The sequence below is a fragment of the Lynx rufus genome, unplaced genomic scaffold (assembly GCF_022079265.1).
Source record: "Lynx rufus isolate CCGP_SWC_20201006 ecotype Redwood Valley unplaced genomic scaffold, mLynRuf1.p SCAF_4, whole genome shotgun sequence".
NCBI lineage: Eukaryota > Metazoa > Chordata > Mammalia > Carnivora > Felidae > Lynx > Lynx rufus.
Window position 1 is genome coordinate 157834871 of NW_025814856.1, and position 26135 is coordinate 157861005.

The 26135-nt window shown below is 43.5% G+C and overlaps 1 protein-coding gene and 1 pseudogene across 1 annotated transcript; one reads left to right on the forward strand and one right to left on the reverse strand.

Moving 5' to 3' along the window:
- LOC124523493 (olfactory receptor 2F1-like) overlaps window positions 1–26135 on the reverse strand; it is a 335826-nt pseudogene that overhangs the window by 114870 nt on the left and 194821 nt on the right.
- On the forward strand, window positions 21640–26028 carry GSTK1 (glutathione S-transferase kappa 1). The gene is made up of 8 exons (XM_047096283.1): window positions 21640–21775; window positions 22261–22342; window positions 22519–22647; window positions 22953–23053; window positions 23226–23261; window positions 24892–25008; window positions 25361–25454; window positions 25715–26028. The coding sequence occupies exons 1-8, from the start codon at window positions 21704–21706 to the stop codon at window positions 25762–25764; spliced, it is 681 nt and encodes a 226-aa protein (XP_046952239.1). The 5' UTR covers window positions 21640–21703; the 3' UTR covers window positions 25765–26028.

A 26135-nucleotide genomic window follows, 5' to 3' on the forward strand; every position in this document is an offset into this window, starting at 1 on the left:
CAAAGGAACATCTATTTTGCTGTGCTCCTGTGTTGGGGGCAATGTAAATGGCATCTGCCTCTGGCGATAGCAGTTCTAGGTGCCCTTGATGTGACCATGGTGACCATGGTGCCAGCGCAGGTTACCTGGCAGGGGCTGTTTGACAAGAAAGAAAACGTCACAGTTCACTGCCACTCTTCACAATGATGGCATCAGCACCGCCTCAAACAGCCTTGTACAAAATAAGACACCACTCCTAGACATCTTGGAACTAGAAAGTTAGGAACTTGGGGTTTTCTTGTATTTGGTGTTTTCAAAATCAGAATTACTGAGGAAAGTATGAAAAGAATGCCACTCATCACACCAAAGCTTCCAAATGAAAATGTAAGGTTGGTAGCAAAGACTAAATGCTGAGCTTCTGGGCTCTCGAGCACATTTTTCAGAAAGAGCCCTTTATATCCGTGAACAGCAAAAAATCACACACACACACACACACACACACACACACACACACATACACACAGAGGCATGTACACACTCTCACATACACCCCTTTACAGTTCCAACAGCATGGGATGTATTCAATTAGAAGGGAAACTATATTCATGGAAACACACATTTTTCATTGTTTTCCTAATTGATATTTACTTCTATGACTATTTGAGGTTGGTATAGTTGTTATGGTGGGGCAAATTAGATTTTGAAGTTTCATTCCAGTTCCTAAAGAATAGAGAAATATACATTTTCCCAATAATACATGCACACCCATCCAATGAAAAACAGAAAATTGATTTAGAGCCAGCATGTGATTAATATGAACCACACCAAGATAACAAACTATGTAATCCCTCTCTGTGCTTATTATGAAGAAATAACATGTCATTGTTTGTAAAAGCCAAAAGCAGCAGAGAGCTAACCAGAGCTTCAAGGATGATGACATTAATAGTGTGTGTTGCCTTACCTTCAACTAGGTAAAGTTCCCTCCAGTTCTCTCTCCCTCCCCTCCTTCTTTCCTTCCTTCCTTCCTTCCTTCCTTCCTTCCTTCCTTCCTTCCTTCCTTCCCTTCCTTCCTTCTTTCCTTCCCTGCTTCCTCCTTCCTTCCCCCCTTCTCTCCTTCCTTATTTTCCTTCTTTCTGTACAACCCACCTAGATTTCTATAATGGGCACCCTACCTTCCAATTGGTTGGCTTTAGACAGAAATCAGAAGTCCTAAAGGATCTGCTTTGCAAACTCTACATGACACCCCTGTACCCTGAGAGAGGTCTGAAAGTTGGTGTGAAGGGTTCCTTTACTCACAAAGTCACTCTGGACATTCACCCACCACGTGGAGCAGCTAGGGGGACTTGGGCTGCCACGGGGACTCCAATGTGGAAGGCCCAGTACAAGGCGGGGTGTCTCAAACCCAGCTGGGGCGCCTGGGTGGCGCAGTCGGTTAAGCGTCCGACTTCAGCCAGGTCACGATCTCGCGGTCCGTGAGTTCGAGCCCCGCGTCAGGCTCTGGGCTGATGGCTCAGAGCCTGGAGCCTGTTTCCGATTCTGTGTCTCCCTCTCTCTCTGCCCCTCCCCCATTCATGCTCTGTCTCTCTCTGTCCCAAAAATAAATAAACGTTAAAAAAAAAAAAAATTAAAAAAAAAAAAAAACCCAGCTGAGTCCTAGTGAAGGAAGACTAGAGTAGAAGCCAGGGTCAATCTAAGGGCTGGGATTTGTGGGCACCAGAGTGCCCCACAATCCAACACGATCTTCACCTTTTAATCTGCTAAATGCCACCATGGTTCCTGCTTTTCTGGGAGTGGACTCTGCAGGAATTCTCCTTTACTATTCTCTCAGACATCCTTTCCTTTGGGCTGCTAGGACAGAAACATCTATTGAATAAAGGGAAAGGAACTGTAAATTCAACCAACCAATGAGTCTTGAGTTGGAGGGGGAAAACAGAAACCAAGGGCAGAAATCTGAAGCAATCATGGCAGGATGGACAGAAATGGACTCCTTAGAGGAGAGGCGAGAGGTATGGAAATTCCTTACATGCTTGGGAAGGTTGGTTTTCAGGAGAGAAAGGAGGAGTAAGCAAGCCGGGGCACCAGCCCTTAGTGTTAGAAGGCTGGGGGAGCTCCCTGGACCCCTTCGCTGCACTGGAGACAGGCTGCCTCAGAGAGCAGAGGTGAAAGTCAGAAGGAAATGCTCATTTCCATGTCCTTTTGGGGGAGGTAACATGCTACATGGCTAGAAAGTTGTTGATGGAAGCAGGACAGAAGCCTCTTAGCGCCTGGCATGTGGCCCAGGAGGTGAGGCCAGAACAGAGAAGAGCAGCAAGCATAAGAGGTGTGGGGTGGGAGGCCAGGGCAGAAGGATCAGGAAAGGGAAGGTGTGAAGGTGCTGAGTGCTTGGCCAGGCTCATCTGGGGAAGCAATCTACTTACCGCTCCTGCCTGGCCTTTGGGGGCAACAAAAGATCTTCTAAGAGCTTTCCAGAGGAATATTTCTGGGTGGGACTCTATACTGCACAGGTGCCCTGTGTCTGCAAAGCTAGCCTATCAACCAGCCTCACCGGGGAGAAAATGGATTTGGGGGGTGGGGGTAAAGTTTCTTGTTTCTCTCATTTGGTTTCCCTTAGTTTTTTAGCAAAGTGTCTTAAAAATGTTCTGTCCTCCCTCAGTTGTGTCAGGATAAAATCAAAGAAAAGCCGCTCTGAAAACAGTTCAAAAAGAAAAGGAATCAACAATCCCCTGGGTTGGGTTTGGTTCGGATGTGGCAGCAGCGAAGGGAATCCGAGGAGAGAATTCCAAGGTGGAAGATTAACAGGAAAATGTCGGGTAGCTGCCTTGCCCCTCCGGCCACACAGTTCCTGGAGTCCAAACGACTTCAGTTTGGGTGCTGGCTCTGCTACTTACTGGTTTTTGACACAGGCATGTTATTGCATCTCTCTGAACCTTAGTTTCTGTATCTGTAAAATGGGAATAATGATAATAATACCTCCCTCCTGGGATTACCTATCTCATCCTAAGAAATAAGTGAGATAAAACTTATTTTTGGTTATCTCAACTTATTATTGGTTGAGAGTAAGCTCTCAACCAATGTTAGCTGTTAATATTCTTAAGAGAAGGGATGTGAGGCTGAGGGGCCAGGAGTCTAGAATGAGGATATACAGGGGCGCCTGGGTGGCTCAGTTGCTTAGGCATCTGACTCTTGATTTTGGCTCAGGTCATGATCTCATGGTCATTAGTTCCAGCCCCGACTCAGGCTGGGCTCCTCACTGAGCATGGAGCCTCTTAAGATTCTGTGATTCTCTCTCTCTCTCTCTCTCTCTCTCTCTCTCTCTCTCTCTCTCCCTCCTTCTCTCCCCCTCTGCCCCTCCCCCATTCTCTCTCCCAAAAAATTAAAAAAAAATTTTAATTGAAAAAATTTAGAATGAGGATATTTAGAGCAGGCCAGATGTGAAAAGGCCGAGATTGGGCTGGACACACACAGAGGGGTGAGCCTGATCCACAGAACCAGGCTCGATCCATAACAGCTCATCATCTGAAGCGGTAGGTGGATGTGTGGGGCGGGGGTGGGGGGTTGGGGAGGAGTCCTGAAGTATTTGGCTCCCACACACCCTTCTGACAACATCAGAAAGACATCTACTATTCCAGGGTTTAAACCCTTGGCAATTTTGAAGGAAGGGGGGCACTATGTCACGGGTCAGCAAACTCTGTCAGGGGCCACACACAATAAATATTTTAAGCTTTGTGGGCCACATGCAGCCCCTGTCACATGAGCCATCTGAAACAACACGTAAATGAATAGGAGTGGCTGTGCTAATAAAGTTTTCTTTACAGACACTGAAATGTCAATTTCATATAATTTTCACATGTCATAAAATATCTTTTGATTTTTTTTCAACCATTTAAGCATGCAAAAAGCATTCTTAGCTTGTGGGCTCTACAAGACCAGGAGGTGGGTCACATTTGACCCCAAGCCACAGTTTCTCGAACTCAAGGAGGCACCAAAACCCACCACAAACCCCAGTTACCTTTACTGTAAACCAGAAACGCGTATCATGATAATTTTGCCATGTCTTGAACACAGCAACTTTCTGAATATTTCTGCCACTTTCAGTTTGTCCAGCTTGGGTCTACCCCTTGGTGATCCCTAAATCACAACTCTTTATAGTTCTTTGTGAAAAACAATGAGGACCCTAGTCCCTCTCCTACCACTGCCACGCTGTTAAGGACAGACACAGGGCCCCAAATAAGTTTGTTATCTAAAATTTTAAAAGATACCACCTTCAGGGGTGCCTAGGTGGCTCAGTTGGTTTTGGTTTCAGCTTGGATCATGATCTCACGGTTCATGGGTTTGAGCCCCCAGTCGGGCTCTGTGCTGACAGTCAGGTGCCTGCCTGGGATTCTCTGTCTCCCTTTCTCTCTGCCCCTCTACTCATGCTCGCTCTCTCTCTCTCTCTCTCTCTCCCTCAATAAACATTTTTTTAAAAAATGACTCAAGACTTCACTAAGATAGTAAGTGGATGGAATTTGAAGATAAAATATTATAAATAAATAAATAAATAAATAAATAAAACCACCCTGAATCTATTCAGTCAGTAACAAGGAGTAAAAATCATTAAACAGGTTCCTACAGGGTCCTCGGGAATGTTTTGAAAGCTATGTCTCTAGCTCTGAAATGATCACGCTCCTACAAACTCCCGCTGTGAGACTGGACTGGATGGTAGGCTGCAGTTCCCTGTGTGCTTCTGACCCATCAGGGCAATGTTTATATCTTTGTGTCCTTTTCAGCTGGTTTACTAAGACAATGATGGGAAACATCTAGAGTCAGTGTGGCACACGGGAAGAACCTAGACTTTGGTGTCAAAAAGTCTAGATTCGAGGGGCGCCTAGATGTGGGCATCCAACTCTTGAATTTGGCTCAGGTCATGATCCCAGGGTAGTGGGATCAAGCCCTGCATCAGGCTCTGTGCTGAGTGTGGAGCCTACTTGGGATTCTCTCTCTCTCCCTCTCTGCCCCTCCCCCTGGCTCACTCGTGCTCACATTCTCTCTCTCTCCAGAATAAAGGGAAAACAAATTTTTTTAAACAGTTAGATTTGAGTGCCCATTCTAGGTGATCCTTAGAAAGTCACCAAATCTGTTTTGCCTTCAGTTTCCCCATCTGGAAAAACAGAGATGATCAGAATATCCATTTCACAGAGTTGTTTTGAGGTTCAAAGGAAATAATATATATGTGCATAATAAACTAGAAATCACCATAAAAAAGTGAGTGCATTTATTCATTCAACACACATGTACTGAGAGGACTGCTCATTAAATGAGACACAGAATTCAAAGGTTAACACAGCTAAACTTTCAGCCTCCAAGGGCTCAGAGGCTGGTAAAGAACAAGAGGTATAATTACAAGGTGGGAAACACTTCAGTGTAGGTCTTTGTACTATGGGGTCAGGGATGTACCTCACACCTCAAATGTTCACAATTAAAATTCCTCTCCAAAAAATAAAAAAAATAAATCCTGAAATTTCGTGCTTTATTTCCTTCTGTGACAGAGAAAGGAGAACTCAGGACAGCAGAGAAGCACGTTCCACTGACTATCCTTCGAAATCCTCATCACAGCCTGAGGATGCAAAAAAGAAAGGGGTCCCATCACACCCAGACTTCCCTAGGGAAAGCTGCTGTTTGCATCTCCTGCCAAGAGCTCTTGGAGACTGAAAACAGATTTGTGATTTATTCAAACCAGATGCTGGTGGCCCTGAGTGCAGCTGGGACCAAGAATGACAGAAATGCTTAGCCGGGACAGGGTGGCAGTCTGACTCTCTGAAGACAGGAGACCTCAGAGGATCCCAATCTGGTTTCTTGTTCATCTTACTTCTCAGTGGAATAGGACCTAATATTCACATTCTATTCATGAATGCACAGAGCAAAATTTGCTTACCTTTGGATTCAAAGGCCAAGAAAAATACCTTGAACAAGTCAGAGTAGCCACTTGGAGGTTGTGGTTGTGTCTGTACAGGGCCTGCACCCACCCTCCATTTCCTCCTGGCCACGACCTGCTCTCCAAGGAACAATGGCAGATGTGCCTGGAGGACTCTATGGGGACAGAATGAGAGAAGCTAGGGTTTGTATCCTATGCTGAGGTTGGAAATAGGAGGAAACATGGCCTGACTCCTATCTCCACCCCCTCTCTCCCCACCAGCCACTCCCAATTGCCTGCCCTTACACTGGACGGATACCAGATTCCCCACCCCACCTGAGCAGGTCCTGATAGGCAGTGGCATCAGGAGTTAGGACTGGGGTAAGCATGCATTTTCTCTGCACTCATGGAGTGTGTGGAGATAACAAAGGGAGTAGATTAAGCCAGAGGTAAGCTCTGGACATAAAATGATTGAAGTATAAGGAAGGAAAGGTCATGACACAAGAACAGACACTCAGATCAATGGAACAGAATAGAGCACCCAGAAATGGACCCACAAATGTATGGTCAACTAATCTTTGACAAAGCAGGAAAGAATATCCAATGGAATAAAGACAGTCTCTTCAGCAAGTGGTGTTGGGAAAACTGGACAATGACATGCAGAAGAATGAACCTGGACCACTTTCTTACACCATACACAAAAATAAACTCAAAATGGATGAAAGACCTAAATATAAGACAGGAAATCAAAATCCTCGAGGAGAAACTAGGCAAAAACCTCTTTGATCTTGGCCACAGCAACTTCTTACTCAACACATCTCCAGAGGCAAGGGAAGCAAAAGCAAAAATGAACTACTGGGACCTCATCAAAATAAAAATCTTCTGCACAGCGAAGGAAACAATCAGCAAAACTAAAAGGCAACCGACAGAATGGGAGAAGATATTTACAAATGACATCAGATAAACGGTTACTATCCAAATCTATAAAGAACTTATCAAACTCAACACCCAAAAAACAAATAATCCAGTGAAGAAATGGGCAAAAGACACTTCTCCAAAGAAGACATCCAGATGGGCAACCGACACATGAAAAAATGCTCAACATCACTCATCATCAGAGAAGTACAAATCAAAACCACAATGAGATACCACCTGACACCTGTCAGAATGGCTAACATTAACAACTCAGGCAACAACAGATGTTGGCAAGGATGCAGAGAGGGAGGATCTCTTTTGCATTGCTGGTGGGAATGCAAGCTGGTGCAGCCACTCGGGAAAACAGTATGGAGGTTCCTTAAAAAGTAAAAATAGGGGCGCCTGGGTGGCGCAGTCGGTTAAGCGTCCGACTTCAGCCAGGTCACGATCTCGCGGTCCGTGAGTTCGAGCCCCGCGTCGGGCTCTGGGCTGATGGCTCAGAGCCTGGAGCCTGTTTCTGATACTGTGTCTCCCTCTCTCTCTGCCCCTCCCCTGTTCATGCTCTGTCTCTCTCTGTCCCAAAAATATATACACGTTGAAAAAAAAAAAAAAAGTAAAAATAGAACTACCCTACAACCTAGCAATTGCACTACTAAGTATTTATCCAAGGGATACAGGTATGCTGTTTCGAAGGGACACATGCACCCCATGTTTACAGCAGCACTATCAACGATAGCCAAAGTATGGAAAGAGCCCAAATGTCCATCAATGGATGAATGGATAAAGATGTGGTATATATATACAATGGAGTATTACTCGGCAATCAAAATAATGAAATCTTGCCATTTGCAACTACGTGGATGGAACTGGAGGGTGTTATACTAAGTGAAATTAGTCAGTCAGAGAAAGACAAAAATCATATGACTCACTCATCTGAGGACTTTAAGACACAGACCAGATGAACATAAAAGAAGGGAAGAAAAATAATATAAAAACAGGGAGGGGGACAAAACAGAAGAGACTCATAAATATGGAGAACAAACTGAGAGTTACTGGAGGGGTTGTTGGAGGGGGGATGGGCTAAATGGGTAAGGGGCACTAAGGAATCTACTCCTGAAATCATTGTTGCACCAGATGCTAACTAATTTGGATGTAAATTTTAAAAAATGAAAAATAAAATTAAAACAATAAATAAATATATCCAATATAAAAAATAAAAGAGAAGAAATAGAAAAAAAAAAAAAGGAAAGGCCATATGACTTTTCAGATCTCTACCTGAGGTGTGTCTGAGAAGACAGGTCAATTCTCCAGTGAATCAGTGCCTACACAACTTTGGTGAATAAACCCTAAAGTTCAAACTGCAAACCCCACAGACTATACAGCCTGGGGGATCTCTCCACACTGCCAGATACAGCCTCCTGACAAAAAAAAAAAAAAAAAAAAAAAAAAGTCCACAATCATATTGAAAGACCCTAACTCAGCTTTCTATCCCCCAAAACCCTTAGTGCCTGGGTGGCTTAGTCAGTTAAGCATCCGACTCTTGGTTTTCACTCAGGTCATGATCTCACGGTTCATGAGATTGAGCCCCATGTCATGCTTTGCACTTACAGCGTAGAGCCTGTTTGGGATTCTCTCTCTCCTCTCCTCTCCTCTCCTCTCCTCTCCTCTCCTCTCCTCTCCTCTCCTCTCCTCTCCTCTTTTCTCTCTCTCCCTGCCCCTCCCCTGCTCATGCTCTCTCTTGCTCTCTCTCTGTCTCTATTCCCCAAAACCCTTGGCCAAGGACCTCATTCATAGTGCAGCATAGCCAATGCCAAGTGGACTCAATCAGTCAATTAACTAAGATTAGCAAGTAGGGTTAAAATTACTTGCTCTGGAGTATGTAAGTTTGCCACATGTTTATGTTTTATATTTATATTTTTAACAAATATTTGTTCAGCTTTCTGTGAAATTTATTTTAATATAGTAAAATATATATTACAAAAATTAAATACTGTGAGATTACCTTAATCTTTTTATGAAAGAATCAGAGTATTAAATGATAAAATGCCTCTGCCTTTGCAGTTTACCTTTTCATGAGTTACGTAGCTAATCGATTTCTGAATCTGTATTCTAACATCTAAAAGTACTAGTGAGACTACATCTTTGGCACTGATTAGTTGTATGTGCTGTGAAGTGAGGTTTTGGTTTTGGTTTTTGGTTTTCAAAGGCTGGGTAACTGAAGAATATGTCTGGCAAATCCTGATCTAAAGAGGTCATCCTAGAACATCCGATTCTGTGGTCTGAGTCTCCTTCCTCTCGGCTCCTCCATGGCCTGGGGCAAGGCTGACTACCTCCTTATTATAAACCCTCCATTCCGGCTTCTGTTATCTGTTCAGCTGCCTGTCTTTATCCTATTTCCTTATCCATCAAGCACCCTTTAAACAAAGAAGTCACACTCTGCCACCACCTTTGGGGTTTAAAACCCCAAATCCCAAATCTCAGAAAAACCTCAGTCCTGGGCAAACCAAGAGAGTTTGTCACCTGAGCACCACCCAAATGACTGAGACTATATTCAGATTTTATTCATTATTGTCGTTCAACTACAGCTATGATATTCGTTCCAGTCCCAATCCTTTATGAACAGACATACACAGACTTGAACTTCGAACACATACACACCCATGCCCAGGCACACATACCCCTGCTTAAAATCCTCCAGTGGCTTCCATTACCTTTAGATTTTCAGATGGGCTTGCAAAGCCCTCCTTTCTGCATGCATCTCAGACCTACCTCTTCTGACACATTTTGATCCTTTATTTTATTCACTGTACTGAATACAATCATTTGAAAAGTCTGATGGCTTGGGTTTGGGTTTTTCTTCTTTAATTATGGAAAATTTCAAACATACAGAAAAGTAGAGAAATAGAACAGTGATCCCTTATGTATTTTGGCCTCAACAAATAACATTCTGCCAGGACTGTCTACGGAAGGCTTTTGAGTAGGGTTATTGTATGATGCAAATACTTCTAGGAGCTTCAGCCTAAAAGGTTTTGTTCTAAAGTGGGTTCTAAAGTGGGAAGTTATGGCAACTTTGTGTCATTTCTCCTAAATACCATAGCCATTCTGTGATTTGATTCCCTTCAAATTGGCATACATGTGTTTGTTCTCTGAACTTTCTAATTCTACTTTGCCCATTTGACAGTCCTTAAGTTAGTCTGACTGTATTTAGCTTAAGTTCCTTTAAAAATGGTTCTGCTGGTTCTTCCTGACTCATCTGTTTCTTTGGCCATTTTTTAAAGTAATTCCTATGACCAACATGGGGCTCAAACTCAGGACCCCCATATTAAGAGTCACGTGCTCTACCAACTGAGCCAGCCAGGTGCCCCTCTTTGGCCATTTTTAATGTGTGATTTGCAACAGAGACCCTGCCTTCCTTCCTCATAAAGTGGTTGAGCAACTCAACATTACTCTCCAATAGACCTTCACTTTAAAGAGTTCTACACTAGTCATAAACTACCTGTTTCTATTTTAATACCAAGAAAATCAAGAAGAAAGGTCTTAAAACCTCTTTCTCTTTTTTCCCCCCAAAACTGGGTTTTAATTACTTTTCAAATCTCTTGCCCAATTTCCCTAAAGAAAGCCTAGGGCTATGTCTCTGAATTTTCAGGCCTCCTCACCTAGGGTATGTTGGCAAACCAGTTCTCTGGGAAAAAGAGAGACAGAAAGAGAAGGAGGGAGACAGAGAGAGAAAGAGAGTAAAGCTTTGATATGTGGAGTATTCTCATTGTGAATTTTCATTGTATAAACACTCCCACCATGATGTCACTAAATGGGAAGTTGGGAAGAAATGCACACCATCCATGCTTTCTATCTGGTGGCAGCCAACTCCAGCACACCACTCCCTCTTCCCCTTAAGCAAAAGAACAAAAAGACTGAGCATACCAATTCTGTAGCCACACAGTCTAGATTTCAACAGAGTACTAGCTCTGTGACCTTGGGCAAGTTGCTTAATTCCTCTGAGAGTCAATTTCCTCATCTTTACGACAGGGGTAATAAATACCTCTGTCTTGTGGGTTTTTCTGTGATGTGCAAAATTCTTACAACAGTGCCTAGCTTCCTGTAGGCATCATAATATTTCCTGTTATTACCCAGGACGTTAGATCAAATGGTGCTGTGTGGATTTATTGCCACTAGATGGCATCCTCCTCATTTCTGTAGCACAAGACCTTTCTACAAAGGTATTTGCAACTCCACATTCAACACTAACTGGATCAAATGAATTAACTGACACAACTTTTCCTCTCTCTCATATCCTGGCTTAAGCTTCATATTTTCCTTTGAAAATCCATTAGGGATCCAGCTATTGACCCTTGTGTGCAGCCACCTCGAAAGCTCAACGCAGAAGTTATTTTCAACCAAGAGGGTCTAATCTTATTTAGTAATTATAGGAATCAAAACAAAAGCTACAACTGTCCCTGTTACAGAAGGGGTCAGTTCCCTGATCTTTGCTTTCCTCAGCTCTCTCCTCTCACTCAGAGGAAGGCAATATGGTTTTAAATGTGCCCTTCATTATCACATCATCTGTTTACTGCCCAGTCACTTTGAAAGGGGACACAAATCAGTAGAAAAATAGATCAGTTCTATAAATATTTATTCAGCCACTGTATATGTAAGCTGCTGTGCCAGGTTGTAAGGATATAATGGTAAATAAGAATCACATAGAAGAACTCTGGAAAACAGTATGGAGGTTCCTCAAAAACCTAAAAATAGAACTACCCTATGACCCAGAAATTGCAATACTAGGCATTTATCCAAGGGATACAGGTGTGCTGTTTTGAAGGGACACGTGCACCCCAATGTTTATAGCAGCACTATCAACAATAGCCAAAGTATGGAAAGAGCCCAAATGGCCATCAACGGATGAATGTTTAAAGAAGATGTGGTATATATATATATATATATATATATATATATATATACATATACATACAGTGGAGTATTACTCAGCAATCAAAAAGAATGAAATCTTGCCATTAGCAACTACGTGGATGGAACTGGAGGGTATTATGCTAAGTGAAATTAGTCAGAGACTAAGACAAAAATCAAATGACTTCACTCATATGAGGACTTTAAGAGACAAAACAGATGAACATAAGCGATGGGAAACAAAAATAATATAAAAACAGGGAGGGGGACAGAACAGAAGAGACTCATAAATATGGAGAACAAACAGAGGGTTACTGGAGGAGGTGTGGGAGGGGGGATGGGCTAAATGGGTAAGGGACACTAAGGAATCTACTCCTAAAATCATTGTTGTGCTATATGCTAACTAATTTGGATGTAAATTTAAAAATATAAAATTAAAAATCATGCTCTAGGGGCGCCTGGGTGGCGCAGTCGGTTGGGCGTCCGACTTCAGCCAGGTCACGGTCTCGCGGTCCGTGAGTTCGAGCCCCGCGTCAGGCTCTGGGCTGATTGCTCGGAGCCTGGAGCCTGTTTCCGATTCTGTGTCTCCTTCTCTCTCTGCCCCTCCCCCGTTCATGCTCTGTCTCTCTCTGTCCCAAAAATAAATAAACGTTGAAAAAAAAAAAATCATGCTCTAAAAAAAAAGAATCATATAGAAGGAATTTGCCTATCAGTAAATCTAGATCTTTCCAGAAATAAAATATTAATTTTTTTTATCAACTCAAACAACTTATTTTAAAACTTATACAGATGAATAAAGGTCCTTGAATAACTAGTCTCTTCCAGATATTAAGGCATGCTACTAAGTTATTGTTAAACTAATATAACAGGAAAAGGAAGGGGCGCCTGGGTGGTTCAGTTAAGCATCTGACTTGGGCTCAGATCATGATCTCATGGTTCATCAGTTCAAGCCCCGCACCAGACTTTCTGCTATCAGCACAGAGCCTGCTTTCAGATCCTCTGTCTCCCTCTCTTTCTGCCACTCCCCGCCCCTCAAGAATAAATAAACATTAAAAAAATAGGAAAATGAACATAAAAATAGACTCATTTATACATAGGAACTTAAGATATGATAAAAAGTGAACCATATATGAGTGAGCAAAGGATAGATTATTTATTAAAAAATACTGGGCGGGGGGGGGGGCGGGCACCTGGCTGGCTCAGTCAGTGGAGCATGCGACTCTTGATCTTAGGGTTGTGGGTTCAAGCCCCACATTGGGTGTAGAGATTACTTAACAAAATAAGATCTTTAAAAAAGTAAAAATAATAAAAAGTACTAGGAATGATGCTCACTGTTTGGAGAAAAATAAAGTTGAATCCCTTCCTCTTACTTTACACAAAGGTAAATCTAAACGGATAAAAGACCCAAATGTGAAAGGTAGTATTATAAAGTTAATAGAAGAAAATTTACAATTTTGTGACTAAAGAATAGAAAATGGCTTATTAAACAAGATGCCAAAAGCTCAAAATTGATTGCATTTCCATTCAGTGAATGTAGTGACGACAGTCAGGGAGAAGGCGTTTACAACATCCAAAAGCGACAGGAGACCACTAACAAGACCGTACAGGAAAACTAACACACACACACACACACACAAACACATACATAAAATACAAATAGGTAGAGGAAACTCAAATGTCCAACAAAAGGTGCTCATTCTCACTTGTAACCAGGAATATGCAAATTAAAACAACAATAAGATATTATTTTACATTAGTCAGAATAACCCAAAATTACCAAGTGTTGGCAAGGATGTGAAGAAAGGGAAACCTTGGTGCTGCTGGCAGGCATGTGAAATTGTACCGCCATTTCAGAGACCAATCTGTCAGCATTGGTGAAATAAAATACTCGCATGCACTTTGACTTAGAGATCCACTCCTGGGCACATCCCCAAGAGAAACTCTAGCACAGGCTCTTTAGGGGACTAGACAGGGTGTTCCTTAAAGCATTGCTTGTGGAGGTAGCGAGCTGAAGGCACCCAAACAAGAATGGGTCATAAGGTGTGGTGGGTGCTCAGTGCAAACTAGCACACAGCAGTCAGAAGCTGTGCACTAGAAGTACAAACAGCACACTGGATATTTTCAAGAGGAAATACAAGAAGCAGAGAAAACAAAACAAAACAAAACGAAGCAGAATAAGACCCATAGCTAAGCCCCACTTATGTATATGAAAAGCACACATCAAACAGCACTGCACATCTGAGGAGTGATATTCACGTTCAGGGACATCATCCATCACAGCAGCACATGTACCTGGGAGAGCACATCGCACAGTAGTTAAGAGCATGGCTTCTAGCACCAGACCACTTGGGTTCAAATCCTGGCTCTGCTGCTTACTGGCTCTGTCACCTTGGGCAAGTCTCTTAACCTCTGTGTTTAGTTTCTTCACTTGAAAAATGGTAGATAATAATAGCAAGGACTCTACGGTGTGGTGAGGATTAGCAGAGTTAATAAAAGTACTTAAACAGTGCCTGTCAGTAAATGCTCCCTAACTGTTGTTGTTTGCTATTATTACCCATAATAATATGAGAGGGGGATTAAGAGTAGAAGAGAAAAATAAAATGAAAAAAAACAAGGGTGGAAACTTGTGTGTATGATAATAGTGAGCTATGGATTGAAGGGAATATTTAATTCAACTCTCTCTGCACCTGAGATTAACACAAACACACACACACACACACACACACACACACACTTCCTCCCTGTACAAGCTTACAGAACAGTGGGAGATACTGAAAATTTCAATCTACTATGATAGGGGCCATGGTAAGAGAATGCACAGGGCAGCACAAGAACCCAGAAGAGAGACAGGTTAGCCTCCAGGTTCACAAAAGGATTCTGGAGGATAGGCATGTTGGGGGACAGGATGACTGAGAGTTTAAGATTTGGGATCTGAGTTAGGATCACAATTTGCCTTTCACTATTCTTTATGATTACTGGCAAGTTACATTCCCAGAGTAATCACAATTAGAAAACACTCAGGCTCTAAGAATATACTACTAGAATTCAAAGACCCCAGCAGGACCTGGCATAATCTTAGCTATGATTAAGCCTCTCACAAGTAGTTCCTACCTCTTTAAGAACAATCCTGGAAAGCGCATATTGCCAATCATGTATAAGTTAATCTAAAGGCCTAAAGATGGCATCTCCTCAGTGGTTGTAGAGCAAGCTGTTGCCTTTTTTGTAATTCTCAGCAAAGGAAGGGTGCTAAAGGGGGTGATCACATCGAATCTTGGAAGCAGAAGGCGGGTGCTGACTTGGCTGGCCTTTAAAATCAGGAGGTAATTACCAGTCAGAGCCAGAGGGTCTTTTGAGCGACTGGCCCATGCATGGCTACCAGCCCACGAGCTATTATTGGCATGTGCACTGCAGGGCACTGCTGCTGTGTTTAAAGGAAATCCACCAGGCACACACTGAATCAGTAGCTATAATGGTATTTTGTCCTAAGAAGGTGGTTCTTGGCCCAAGAAAGGGGATTTGCTCACTGGAGAGTTTATAAATCCCAATTGCAAAACACTCACTAGGTTTGTTCATTTTTCTCACAGAAGAAACACAAAAATAAAAATACTTGAGCGCTTGATATTTGCTTAGGGAATGACCTTGGAAGGAAAGAAGAAAAAGGACATCACAGACATGCCTTCAGGCAAAATTCCCATGGATAGAGCTGAAAACAACATGTTCTCCAGCAGTTCTGAAGCCAAAATCAGGTGAGGGAAAGCAGACAAACCTCATTCTTTGAAACGGAGAACAATTTCCAACCCAGAAAGTGGCCAACGAAGTTTAGTGCCAGGGTCACAGAGGCAACTCCAGACCACACAAGTTCAATTATCATTCCCACCACTTACAGGCTTTATGATTTTGTGCAAGTTTCTGAATCTCTCCATGCCTCAGTTTTCCCATCAGCAGAAGGAGGACCAACGTGATAATAGTACCTACCGAACAGACACTTGGGAGTGTTAGTTTGTCAGTTTCTTAAAAAGTTAAACTTACCATTAGACGGAGAAATTCCACCCAACAGAAATGAAAACATATGTCCACACCAAGACTTGTCTGCAAGTATTCACAGCAGAATTGTTCCTAATGGCCCACAACTAGAAATAACCCAAATGCTCATCAACTGGTGAATAGATAAACAAAATGTGGTACATCCATACACAAAATACTATCCAGCAATAGGAAGTAAAAAACTACGATCCAGCAAATACTATCCAGCAATACAAAATACTATCCAGCAATAGGAAGTAAAAAAGCCACCTGGGTGGCTCAGTTGGTTAAGCATCCAACTCTTGATTTTGGCTCAGGTCACGATCTTGAGATCCATGAGTTCAAGCCCCATGTCAGGCTCTGCACTGACGGTGAAGAACCTGCTTGGGATTCTCTTCCTCTCTCCGCCCTCTCAAAAATAAACAAATAAACTTTAAAAAATGAAAAAAAAGAAAAATTACTGATATATGCTACAACATGGATGAACGTCAAAAATACACAAAGTGAAAGAAGCCAGAAAAAAACTATATATTATGTGATTCCATTTATATAAATTTCCAGAAAAAGCAAATCTATGAAGACAGAAAGTAGACCAGTGGATTCCTGAGATGAGGGCTGGGAGTGGCATTAATATTCCAAGACAGGGTCATGGTGATGGTTGCACAATTCTATACATTTAATAAAAATCACTGAATGGTATGCTTGTAACAGGTGAATTTTATATATGTAAACTATACCTCAACAAAGCTGCTAAAAAAAATAGCAACTACCTGGTAGGGTTGTCATGATGATTAAATGAGTTAATTTTCATAAAGCACTTTATAACGGCATCTAACATGCAGTAAGTAATATGAGTTCAATGTGTACTTCCTAAATAATAAAAATAATTATTTGTGGCTATGTGATTCATCACCTGAGTAAATTCCTGACAGTTCTTATATGTTTTCCCATACCTCAAGAGGCACAACATCTGAGTACTTAAGCAATGGAATTACTGCTCTTCTATAAAATATGTTTTAAAAACTATACTAAGCTTGAGGTCATTCAAGTAGAAACTTTGAAACTTGTCCCATGACCTGGCCTCTACCTGCCACCTTCCCAGGCCACACTGCCTTCTTCGCCCACAAGAACTTTGCTCAGTTCCTCAAGACTCTGGACCACACTGCCTTTTTTTGTACCTGTTGCTGGCTCTGGGTGCAAATCTACCTGTGCTCCCTCTCAAGGGTCTAACTCCTACTTAACACCTTTCAAGTCTTCATGCAAGGTCACTTTTTCTAGGAAGTTTTTTTGATTCTTCCTCGTTGCCCCCAATGCACCCCACCCTAACACACACACACACACACACACACACACACACACTTTATTTTTTATATCATTTTTTGAAAAATATTTATTTTTGAGAGAGAGAGAGAGAGAAGGGGAGGGGCAAGGAGAGAAGGGGACAGAGGTTTTGAAGCAGGCTCTGTGTTGACAGCACAGAACGAGACACAGGGCTCAAACCCAGGAACTGCAAGATCATGACCTGAGCCAGTCGGACGCTCAACCCACTGAGCCACCCAGGCACCCCCATATACACTTTATGTTAGACCAATTTTATGCCTTTTGATTCCCACATCAACGGATGAATAATGCTTGTATCCATCCCCACAATATGGATGGGCACTCCCAACAGTATGTGGGACATAAGGGGCCTTCAATAAACACTAGTGCAATGATTCTCAGCCAGAGGGGATTCTGATCCCGCAGAAGACATCTAGAAATTCCATCACCTCAAATAGTCCTCTTGTACCAATTTTCAGTCACTCCCCCTCCCAGCCTCAGGAGAAACTACTGATCCACCTTCTGTTTTCTCTGAAAATTTCATACAAATGGAATCGTACAATGTGGAATTCTTGGCACCTTATTGATTTCATAGCTCTTTTTACACACGGATAATTAGTTTTTTGACTATGAAATGAACCCAGATATTTTTCCCAGTTATTTTTTGATGTAATGGAGTTTGCCAAACGGATTTTTAAAGTTATGTATTGAATGTTAAAATCTTTTTTTTTAATTTTTTTTTTCAACGTTTATTTATTTTTGGGACAGAGAGAGACAGAGCATGAACGGGGGAGGGGCAGAGAGAGAGGGAGACACAGAATCGGAAACAGGCTCCAGGCTCCGAGCCATCAGCCCAGAGCCTGACGCGGGGCTTGAACTCACGGACCGCGAGATCGTGACCTGGCTGAAGTCGGACGCTTAACCGACTGCGCCACCCAGGCGCCCCAAATGTTAAAATCTTTTAAGGTTTCTGCATTTAGTATCACAGCTAGCAAAGCGGTCTCTGCTCCCAGATTTTTTTTTTAAGGTTGTTCCATAAATTCCTCAGGTACTTTAGTGGTTTCTTTCTTTAACCTAAAATATTCTAGGGGTTCTTGGAACCCAGTTCAGCTAGGAACCCTAGCTCAGTCAGTTAAACCTTCGACTTCAGCTCAGGTCATGATGTCGGGGTCCAGGGGTTGGAGCCCCATGTGGGGCTCTGTGCTGACATCTCCAAGCATGGAGCCTGCTTTGGATTCTGGGTCTCCCTCCCTCTCTCTCTCTCTCTCTGCCCCTCCCCGGCTCGCACTCTGTCTCTCAAAAGTGAATAAATGTTAAAAAAAAAAAAAATAAGAAATAGCCCTTAAAAAAAACAAAAACAACAAAAAAATACTCCATCAAGCTAGAGATGTTCCTTGTGTAAGGTGTGACGTATAGGTCAAACTACGTTTTGCTTAAACCTCCCAGTTGTCCCAATACCACTTATTAAACAATCCATCTTTTACTACTTGGAAAGGCAATTTGTCTAAGACATCTGTGGTTTCAAATACTTAACTCCAAATTACATGATTAAAGCTCTCGTGATGTTTTGAATGTAGACAATATTACTGATGAGGATTTGGTTTACATATACCAGCCCTTCTTCACCCCTCCAAAGTTTGATAATTACATCATATTTAGTTCCTTTACTAGTTATTTTTGCTACTTTAAATAATTGGCTTACATCACTATTTCTTGTTCCAATAACTCTAGTCAGTGTCTAGACACTCCCCTCAACAATATGAAATAATGGTGTAAAGAAGTGTAAATATTGTTGTTGTTCCCACTCTGTATTATCCACAGGGCCCAATATAATAATAAAATTAATAATAACAGTGTATGGAGGCAGGATATAGAGAGTCAGATTATGTTTTACCATGCTATGATTTGTAAAATAAATATCCATCAGTCCATATGATATAAACGAATGATTGAATGAATAAATACATACACAAATACATAAATGGAACAATTCTCTTTTCAGAATTTCAATTAATAATTGTAGAAGAAACAAGGGAAATAGAAAATCACCATTAGAACACCACAGTAATAACTGCTGCAGGCAGAATCTACTGATGAATGATAAAACTGGTAGGTGAAAGTTTAAGGAGGAATAGGACATTTCATACCTTCAAAGTATCTCTCCCAAAACATGTCTTAAATACTAAGGTGGTTTTAACATACATCCACAAATTCTTTGATGTCCTTCACAACCAACCCCACCTCCAGACTGGGCTGCACTTACTGACTCCCTTCTAAAGAATAGAGTAGGGAAAGGAAGAAACAATGATTTTTACAGTAGAGAAACTTGACAAGTTTTCTCCACCTTACCCAAATGGTCAAGGTTAACATGGGTAATAATAAGTCATGTTGGTATCAGGAACCCCCTGACACAATTCAAGGAAAAGGGCACTTCACCTCTGTGGTATACTTCCAAAAAATGCAGAATTCCAGCCTAGTCATGAAAAAACATCAAACCGGAAATTGAGGGACATTCTACAAAATATGTGACTAATGGTCTCCAAAAGTGTCAAGGTCAAGAAACACAAGAAAAAAATCAAGAAACTTTCATAGATAGGAGGAGACTAAAGAGACATGACAACTAAATGCTAGGTGGTACCCTGGAACGGATCCTGGAACAGAAAAAGGACATTAGTGGAAAACATGGTGAAATCCAAATGAAGCCCATTATCTAGTTAATAGTACTGTACCAATGTTAATTTCTTAGCTTTGATCATTATACCAAGGTTATGTAAGTTGTCCACGTCAGGGAAAGCTGGATGAGGGGTATGCAGAAACTCTCTGTACTACTATCTTTACAATTCTTCTGTAAGCCTAAAATTATTCCTAAAAATTAAGGTTTTTTAAAATATGGGATATTATTTAAAATAAGATATTATTATGGAGCTAAATTTGCTCTTGGAAACTTTTAAATTAATATTAACTGAAGAAATGTGTAATTTTTCAGTTTCAGTGATTGCAAAGCAATTAGTTCAATTTTCAAGTAGGTGAAAATAACATTCTATCTCATTTCATTTCATACTTTCTACTCTAGGTAAATGTTTACACTGCCCTTGTATTCTGATGGCTTAGGGTTGCTTTTCTCCTGAATATGCATGAGAAGTAGAATCTTTATTGTTATGTGTTTTCCAATTCATAAAATCAGAAACATTAAGAATAATTTTAATAAAATTAAATGGAACTTTAAAAATTTGTTTCTTTGGGGGGCCTGGGTGGCTCAATCTGTTGAGGATCCCACTTTGGCTCAGGTCATGATCTCACCGCTGGGCTGGTGAGTCTGAGCCTCAGTTGGGCTCTGTGCTGTGACGGCTCAGAGTCTGGAGCCTGCTTCTGATTCCCTGTCTCCCTCTCTCTCTGCTCTTTTCCCACTCGCACTCTGTCTCTCTCTCAAAACTAAACATTAGAAGGAAAAAAAAATATTTTAACTGTTTCTTTGCAGTCAGTGTAATCCCAATATAAGACACTATGACATATTCAGGAATACAGATAGGACACACCATTCCCCATTATTCCTCTTATTATTGTTGCAGGGAGGCCTCCTTCTCTCCTGCACTCACTCTCAGAATATGCACTGATTGTCAAATATGTTCCAGGCTAAGCTCTGAGAAATGCAAAAGAAATGTATAATTTGGGCACTTCTTACTCGGCCCTGGTCCCAGGAACTTCCTGCAACTTCCAGGTAACACAAATAACTAACACGTATCAGCCCTTTTCTTCTCACAAGGCTGTGTGAGGTAGGGGTTATCATTACGCATCCCCATTTTTTAAAAAATTTTTTCATTTTATTTATTTGAGAGAGCACATGCGCAAGCTGGGGAGGGGCAGAGAGAGAGAGAGAGAGAGAGGGAGGGAGGGAGAGAGAGAGAGAATCTCAAGCAGGCTCCGTGCTGTCAGCGTGGAGCCCAAAGCGGGGCTTTATCTCACAAATTGTGAGATCATTACCTGAGCCGAAATCAAGTCTTGACTGACGGAGCCACCCAGATGCCCCAAGCATCCCCATTTTGGGGAGGGATGAGGAGGGGGTCCTCTGTGTGGATCCCACAGTTAGACTGACGGGTAAACGTGGAACTCTTGATTTCCGCTGGCGTCATAATCTCAGGATGGTGTAATCCAGCCCCGGCTTCAGGCTCTGTGCTGGGCCTGGAATTTATTTGAGATTTTCCCTTTCCCTCTGCCCCTCCCCCACGCTCGCAGGAGCTCTCGAAAGAAAGAAAGAAAGAAAGAAAGAAAGAAAGAGAAAGAAAGAAAGAAAGAAAGAAAGAAAGAAAGAAAGAAAGAAAGAAAAAAAAAAGGGATGAGGAAGAAAGTGAGGTTCAGAGACGTCAAGCGGCCTGCCAAAGGAGCACAGCTAAACGAGAAACACAGTCCACATCTGAAACACCCGCCTGGGCCGTATACTCAAGGACCAGGCCAGTGACAGCCCCGCCCTCACGCGCCACGCGCTCCCCCAGGGGGCGGTGCCCACCCGCTCCCGCCAGACGGCCCCGCCCACACGACCTTCGGCCAGACTTGGCCCAGGGCTGTCTTCCTCGCGCGGCTGCGCGGCGGAGGGCGGGGCGGGTCCTCCATACCACGCCTGGAATCCCTACGCGGGCTCGGCGCGCCAGAGAGGATCTCGGCTGCTGCAGCATGACGCTCGCGCCGCGCACTCTGGAGCTCTTCTACGATGTGCTGTCCCCCTACTCCTGGTTGGGCTTCGAGGTGACTCCGGGAGCCCCCTCGGCCGGGGCTTGGAGGGCAAGGGCGGAGGGAAGGGCGGGAGCGGGGCGCGGGGACCGAAGTCTCGTGAAAGGCCTGGCGCTGCCGGACGGGGTTTAGGACACGCGATAGAGAGGTGAAGCGCTGAAGGTCACTTTGTGTTTTTCAACGGGATACGGTCGCTGGGTCCAGGTCGAGCCTTTACATTCTAAGGCAGTGGTTTCCCACGGCGGTTTGGAAGAAGACGGGTAACTCCAAAGTATCAAAGAGAATTCCATGGCACTGCCACCACTTTTGGGGGCCTGAGAGTGAAAAGTATGGAAGCCGTCCACAGAAAGATCCTGCGATCGATTTCTTGGGACGGAGCAAAGTTCATGGGATCGATTTCTAGCAATGAAATTTAGGGTATCCACAGAACCCCTACTCTGCGCTTAGCCATCTTCACTCTCTCCATCTGACACAGTGGCTCCCCATCTCTGCCTCTGCAGGTCCTGTGCCGATATAGGAAGCTCTGGAACATCAACCTGCAGTTGCGCCCGAGCCTCATTGCAGCGATCATGAAAGACAGCGGTGTGAAGGCGGTCGCCTTTGGGACCGCGATTTGAGGGAGGGATGGCTTCAATTGGGTCTTTACATTGGCACCTGTAGCTCATAATCTGCCCTCTGGTCAAAACCCAGGTAGCCGGCCCCCAAGCCTGGGACCCTCACGTGGTCTCTCACCAATGTCCCCAAATTTCCATTTGCAGGAAACCAGCCGCCAGCTCTGCTTCCCCGCAAAGCCCAATACCTGCAAAATGACATCAGGCTCCTGGGACAGCATATCCAGGTTCCCATCCAGTTCCCCAAGGATTTCTTCTCTGTGATCCTTGAAAAAGGTGAAGACAGTGGGATACAGAAACGGTATCTAGTGAAAGGCAGCGCATTTGGAAACCAGTGGCAAGAAGTAAGGGCTGGCAACCACATGAAACTGAAACAAACCTGGGGGAAACACAGGTCAGAGTTGAGTCAGCAGAAGCTTATGGGGACAGAAGGGGAGAAAGAGCAGGTCAAATTGGCTATGAGAAATTTGGGTGGGAGGCTGAGGGCAACTGAGCTCTGGGGATGTCAGAAGCATGAAAGAGCTGGTCCTTCATCAGAAACAAGCCAGGAGAGCCCACCTCTGAGTACCTCTGTCCTGCAGGAAGTTTATCAGCCATGCGATTCCTCACCGCTGTGAACCTGGAGCACCCAAAGATGCTGGAGAAAGTGTCCAGAGAACTATGGATGCGCGTCTGGTCACGAGTGAGGACAGAACTCTGGGAACCTGCTTGGGAGACCCTGGGTGGTGTTCTGACCCTCCCCCAGAACCATTTCCAGCATCCTGGTCCTGCCTTTCCCTCTTGTTCACTGGCCTACTTGTCCCCCATCTCCGCCCTCGCCACCTCCTTCCTGCTGAGTGTTCTCTTCTTCTCAGGATGAAGACATCTCGGAGCCCAAGAGCATCCTGGCTGTGAGTATCCTGGCTTGTCCCCACTCCTCTCATAGCAAAGCTGAGAACAGTTGGTGTTTAGGGGCAGAGAGGGCACAGATTTCATATTCAGTGCAAGAGGTCATAGTTATTAGGGGAGAAAGCAGGTCTGTGTTTGAGAAGCCAAATTACTGAAAGGTTGGAACCAGGAGGACACTCAGAAGATTATCTCATGGTTGAAAGGGGAAGTGCAAACTTCTGCATGGGTAGAATTTATCTCATGAAAGGAGTCAGTGGGAGAGAGCTGTTAAATGGTGGCATCCCCAGATGGGGAGGGATGAAGCATTGGCAATCTTGGCCCCAGAGACTCCAACACAGACCACACCAACATAGCCAGAGTAGAAAGCAGGAGACTTTACAGACAGACTTTAAAGAGACTAAAAGAGATAACCGGCTCAAGCCAGAATTACACAAAAGCCTGAGTGAAAACAAATAGAAATAGCTCAAAACATTGGAATGTGTGCCAGCCATCGATGAGGTATATAAAAACTTAAGTTTTTCATTGGAAGTAAATCGGGAAATTCAAAATAATATTTCCCCTGCAGTTTACAAAATGATAGTCGAAGCATATTCAGATTTAATACATAAGATGGCAAATCACCAAAAGTACACATACAAAGAATGGCCAATATATTCCTCCACTGTTTTTATTCCTGCAGAGTATATGCCCAGGCTTGCCTTTCCACTTATGAACAATCCTTTTCCATGTCATCATAAGCTCTTTGAAAGTACCATTCTTAGTTTCTACGTAGCATTGCATTCAGTGGGCAATTTTGTTTTTTTGTTTTTGAAGCATTTTGTTTACTTAACCATTCCCCTGTTGTTGAACATTTGGTCTGGGACGCAATTCTCTCACGTAGACAAGTACGAGAAAGATAGTGTCACATTAGAATGCACTGCACAACTTTGTGTTTCCTCCTCCAGGTTGAGGAGGTCAGGCTGCAGTGGTTCTCATCCTCGGCTGTATATTTAAGTCCCCTAGAGCACCTGGACACTGCCTACCAAAAGTTCTGATGTAATTGTTCCAGGGGGTGACTTGTGAATGGGATTTTTTAAAAGCTCCCTCGGGAGATTCTAATGTGCAGCCAAAGTTAAGAACCCCTAATCCCAAACGATACCAACAAACCCCATACTGAAGCCTTTGTTATTGTTAGCCATGCAGGAAGCTGTATCCCTGTGCTCTGCTCAGAAGTCCTCCAGAAATTCCATGAGAATTTGTAGCCTAGCCCTTGAGTCAGAAGAGCACAAGATATTCAAGAATTCTGAGAAATAAGGAGGCAAGAGCCCAGACTTACTGTCAGGGGACCTGGATTCTAGCATTGGCTCTGCCACTAACAAGCTCTTTAATGCCAACCAAGTCATGGACTACCTCTGGATAACAGTCCCTTCACTGGTTTCTAAGATGCCCCCTGGCTTTAAATTTCTACAGCTATGACTCTGCCACCTGTTCTTTCCACCAGTCTCAAGATTTTGCCCCTCTTAGCAAAGCTAGACCTCCACTTGTGGGTGGGCAAAGGCCTTACCATGAAGATGGGAGCAGAAAATAAAAAGACCAGAATTTTCTGGTCCCACTAATTCAGACACAGTTGTGTTCCCTACCACATGCCCTCAGGCTGCAGAGAAAGCTGGCATGTCTACAGAACAAGCCCAGGGACTTCTGGAAAAGATCTCAACACCAAAGGTGAAGAACGAGCTCAGGGATACCACCAACGCAGCCTGCAAATATGGGGTAAGCAACTCCTGATGTGGGTCCCCAGCCCCAGTGCTGGAGACAGGATGAGAATCTGCTGGGTCCCCATGCACCTGTCCCAGAAGTTGCTCCCAGCATGAGTCCTCCCAGCTCCCAGTCAACCCTCATCCTCTCCCTTCCCATCCCATAGTCCATGGAGAAAAAGGGAGGGAGCTGGATGGCAAGAAGAAAGACAACATCTGAGAGTTAAAACCAGAAAACTCCTTAGAGCCAAGGAACTTCTTAGCAATCACATCTTTGGCTACTTTGCTCCTATGACCTCAGACAAGTATTGACTCTTAGCCTTTGACCCCAGCCTAATAAACACCTGCTCCATCACTGCTTTCTCCAGGCCTTTGGGCTGCCTGTCACCGTGGCCCATCTGGATGGCCAAACCCACATGCTGTTTGGCTCTGACCGGATGGAGTTGCTGGCACACCTGCTGGGTAAGTTACAGGTTCGTGGTGAGCTGCCCTTGTCCCTAGCCCCACCCCATTATATCAGTTGACCAGAATGACAGATGCAGAGCAAAACATATTCTATGCATTTCCAACAATGAAGCCTCATACACAGGGGTCCTCAAGGTTGAATGGGGAGTGGCCACCTTCACCCCCACAGAAAAGAAGGAAGCCAAGCCGAGGTCTCCTTAGAAAACCCCTGAGGCTTGTGGGGCCAGCCTCTAACATATGTGATTTTCTCCATCCAGGAGAGAAGTGGATGGGCCCTGTGCCTCCAGCCATAAATGCCAAAATTTAAGGATGGCCAAGGGAAGCAAAACTACTGGAGTAAAAAAGTAGATAATCTGCTTACGCTTCTTCCACTGTGTGACACTAGCATTCTGGTTTTCCTGTCTGACAGCGGTTCCTCTGTGGCCCTGGGGGATGCCGGGGAGGGGGACTGCGTGTTACATCATCTACCTTAGTCTCATGACTGCTTTTACTTGCGTGCCTCACAAGTGCCTTTCAAGAGCCCCAAACTCTACTTTCTCTCAGAATAAACCTAACACCATCAGGCAGAATATTTCTGTGTCCTGTCTGGTGTTTGTGTGTTCTTCCTACTGTCATATTCTGTCCACTCTGGGTGTTTCTAAACAGCTTTTTCCATACTGCCAGCCCCGCTGCTCCCCT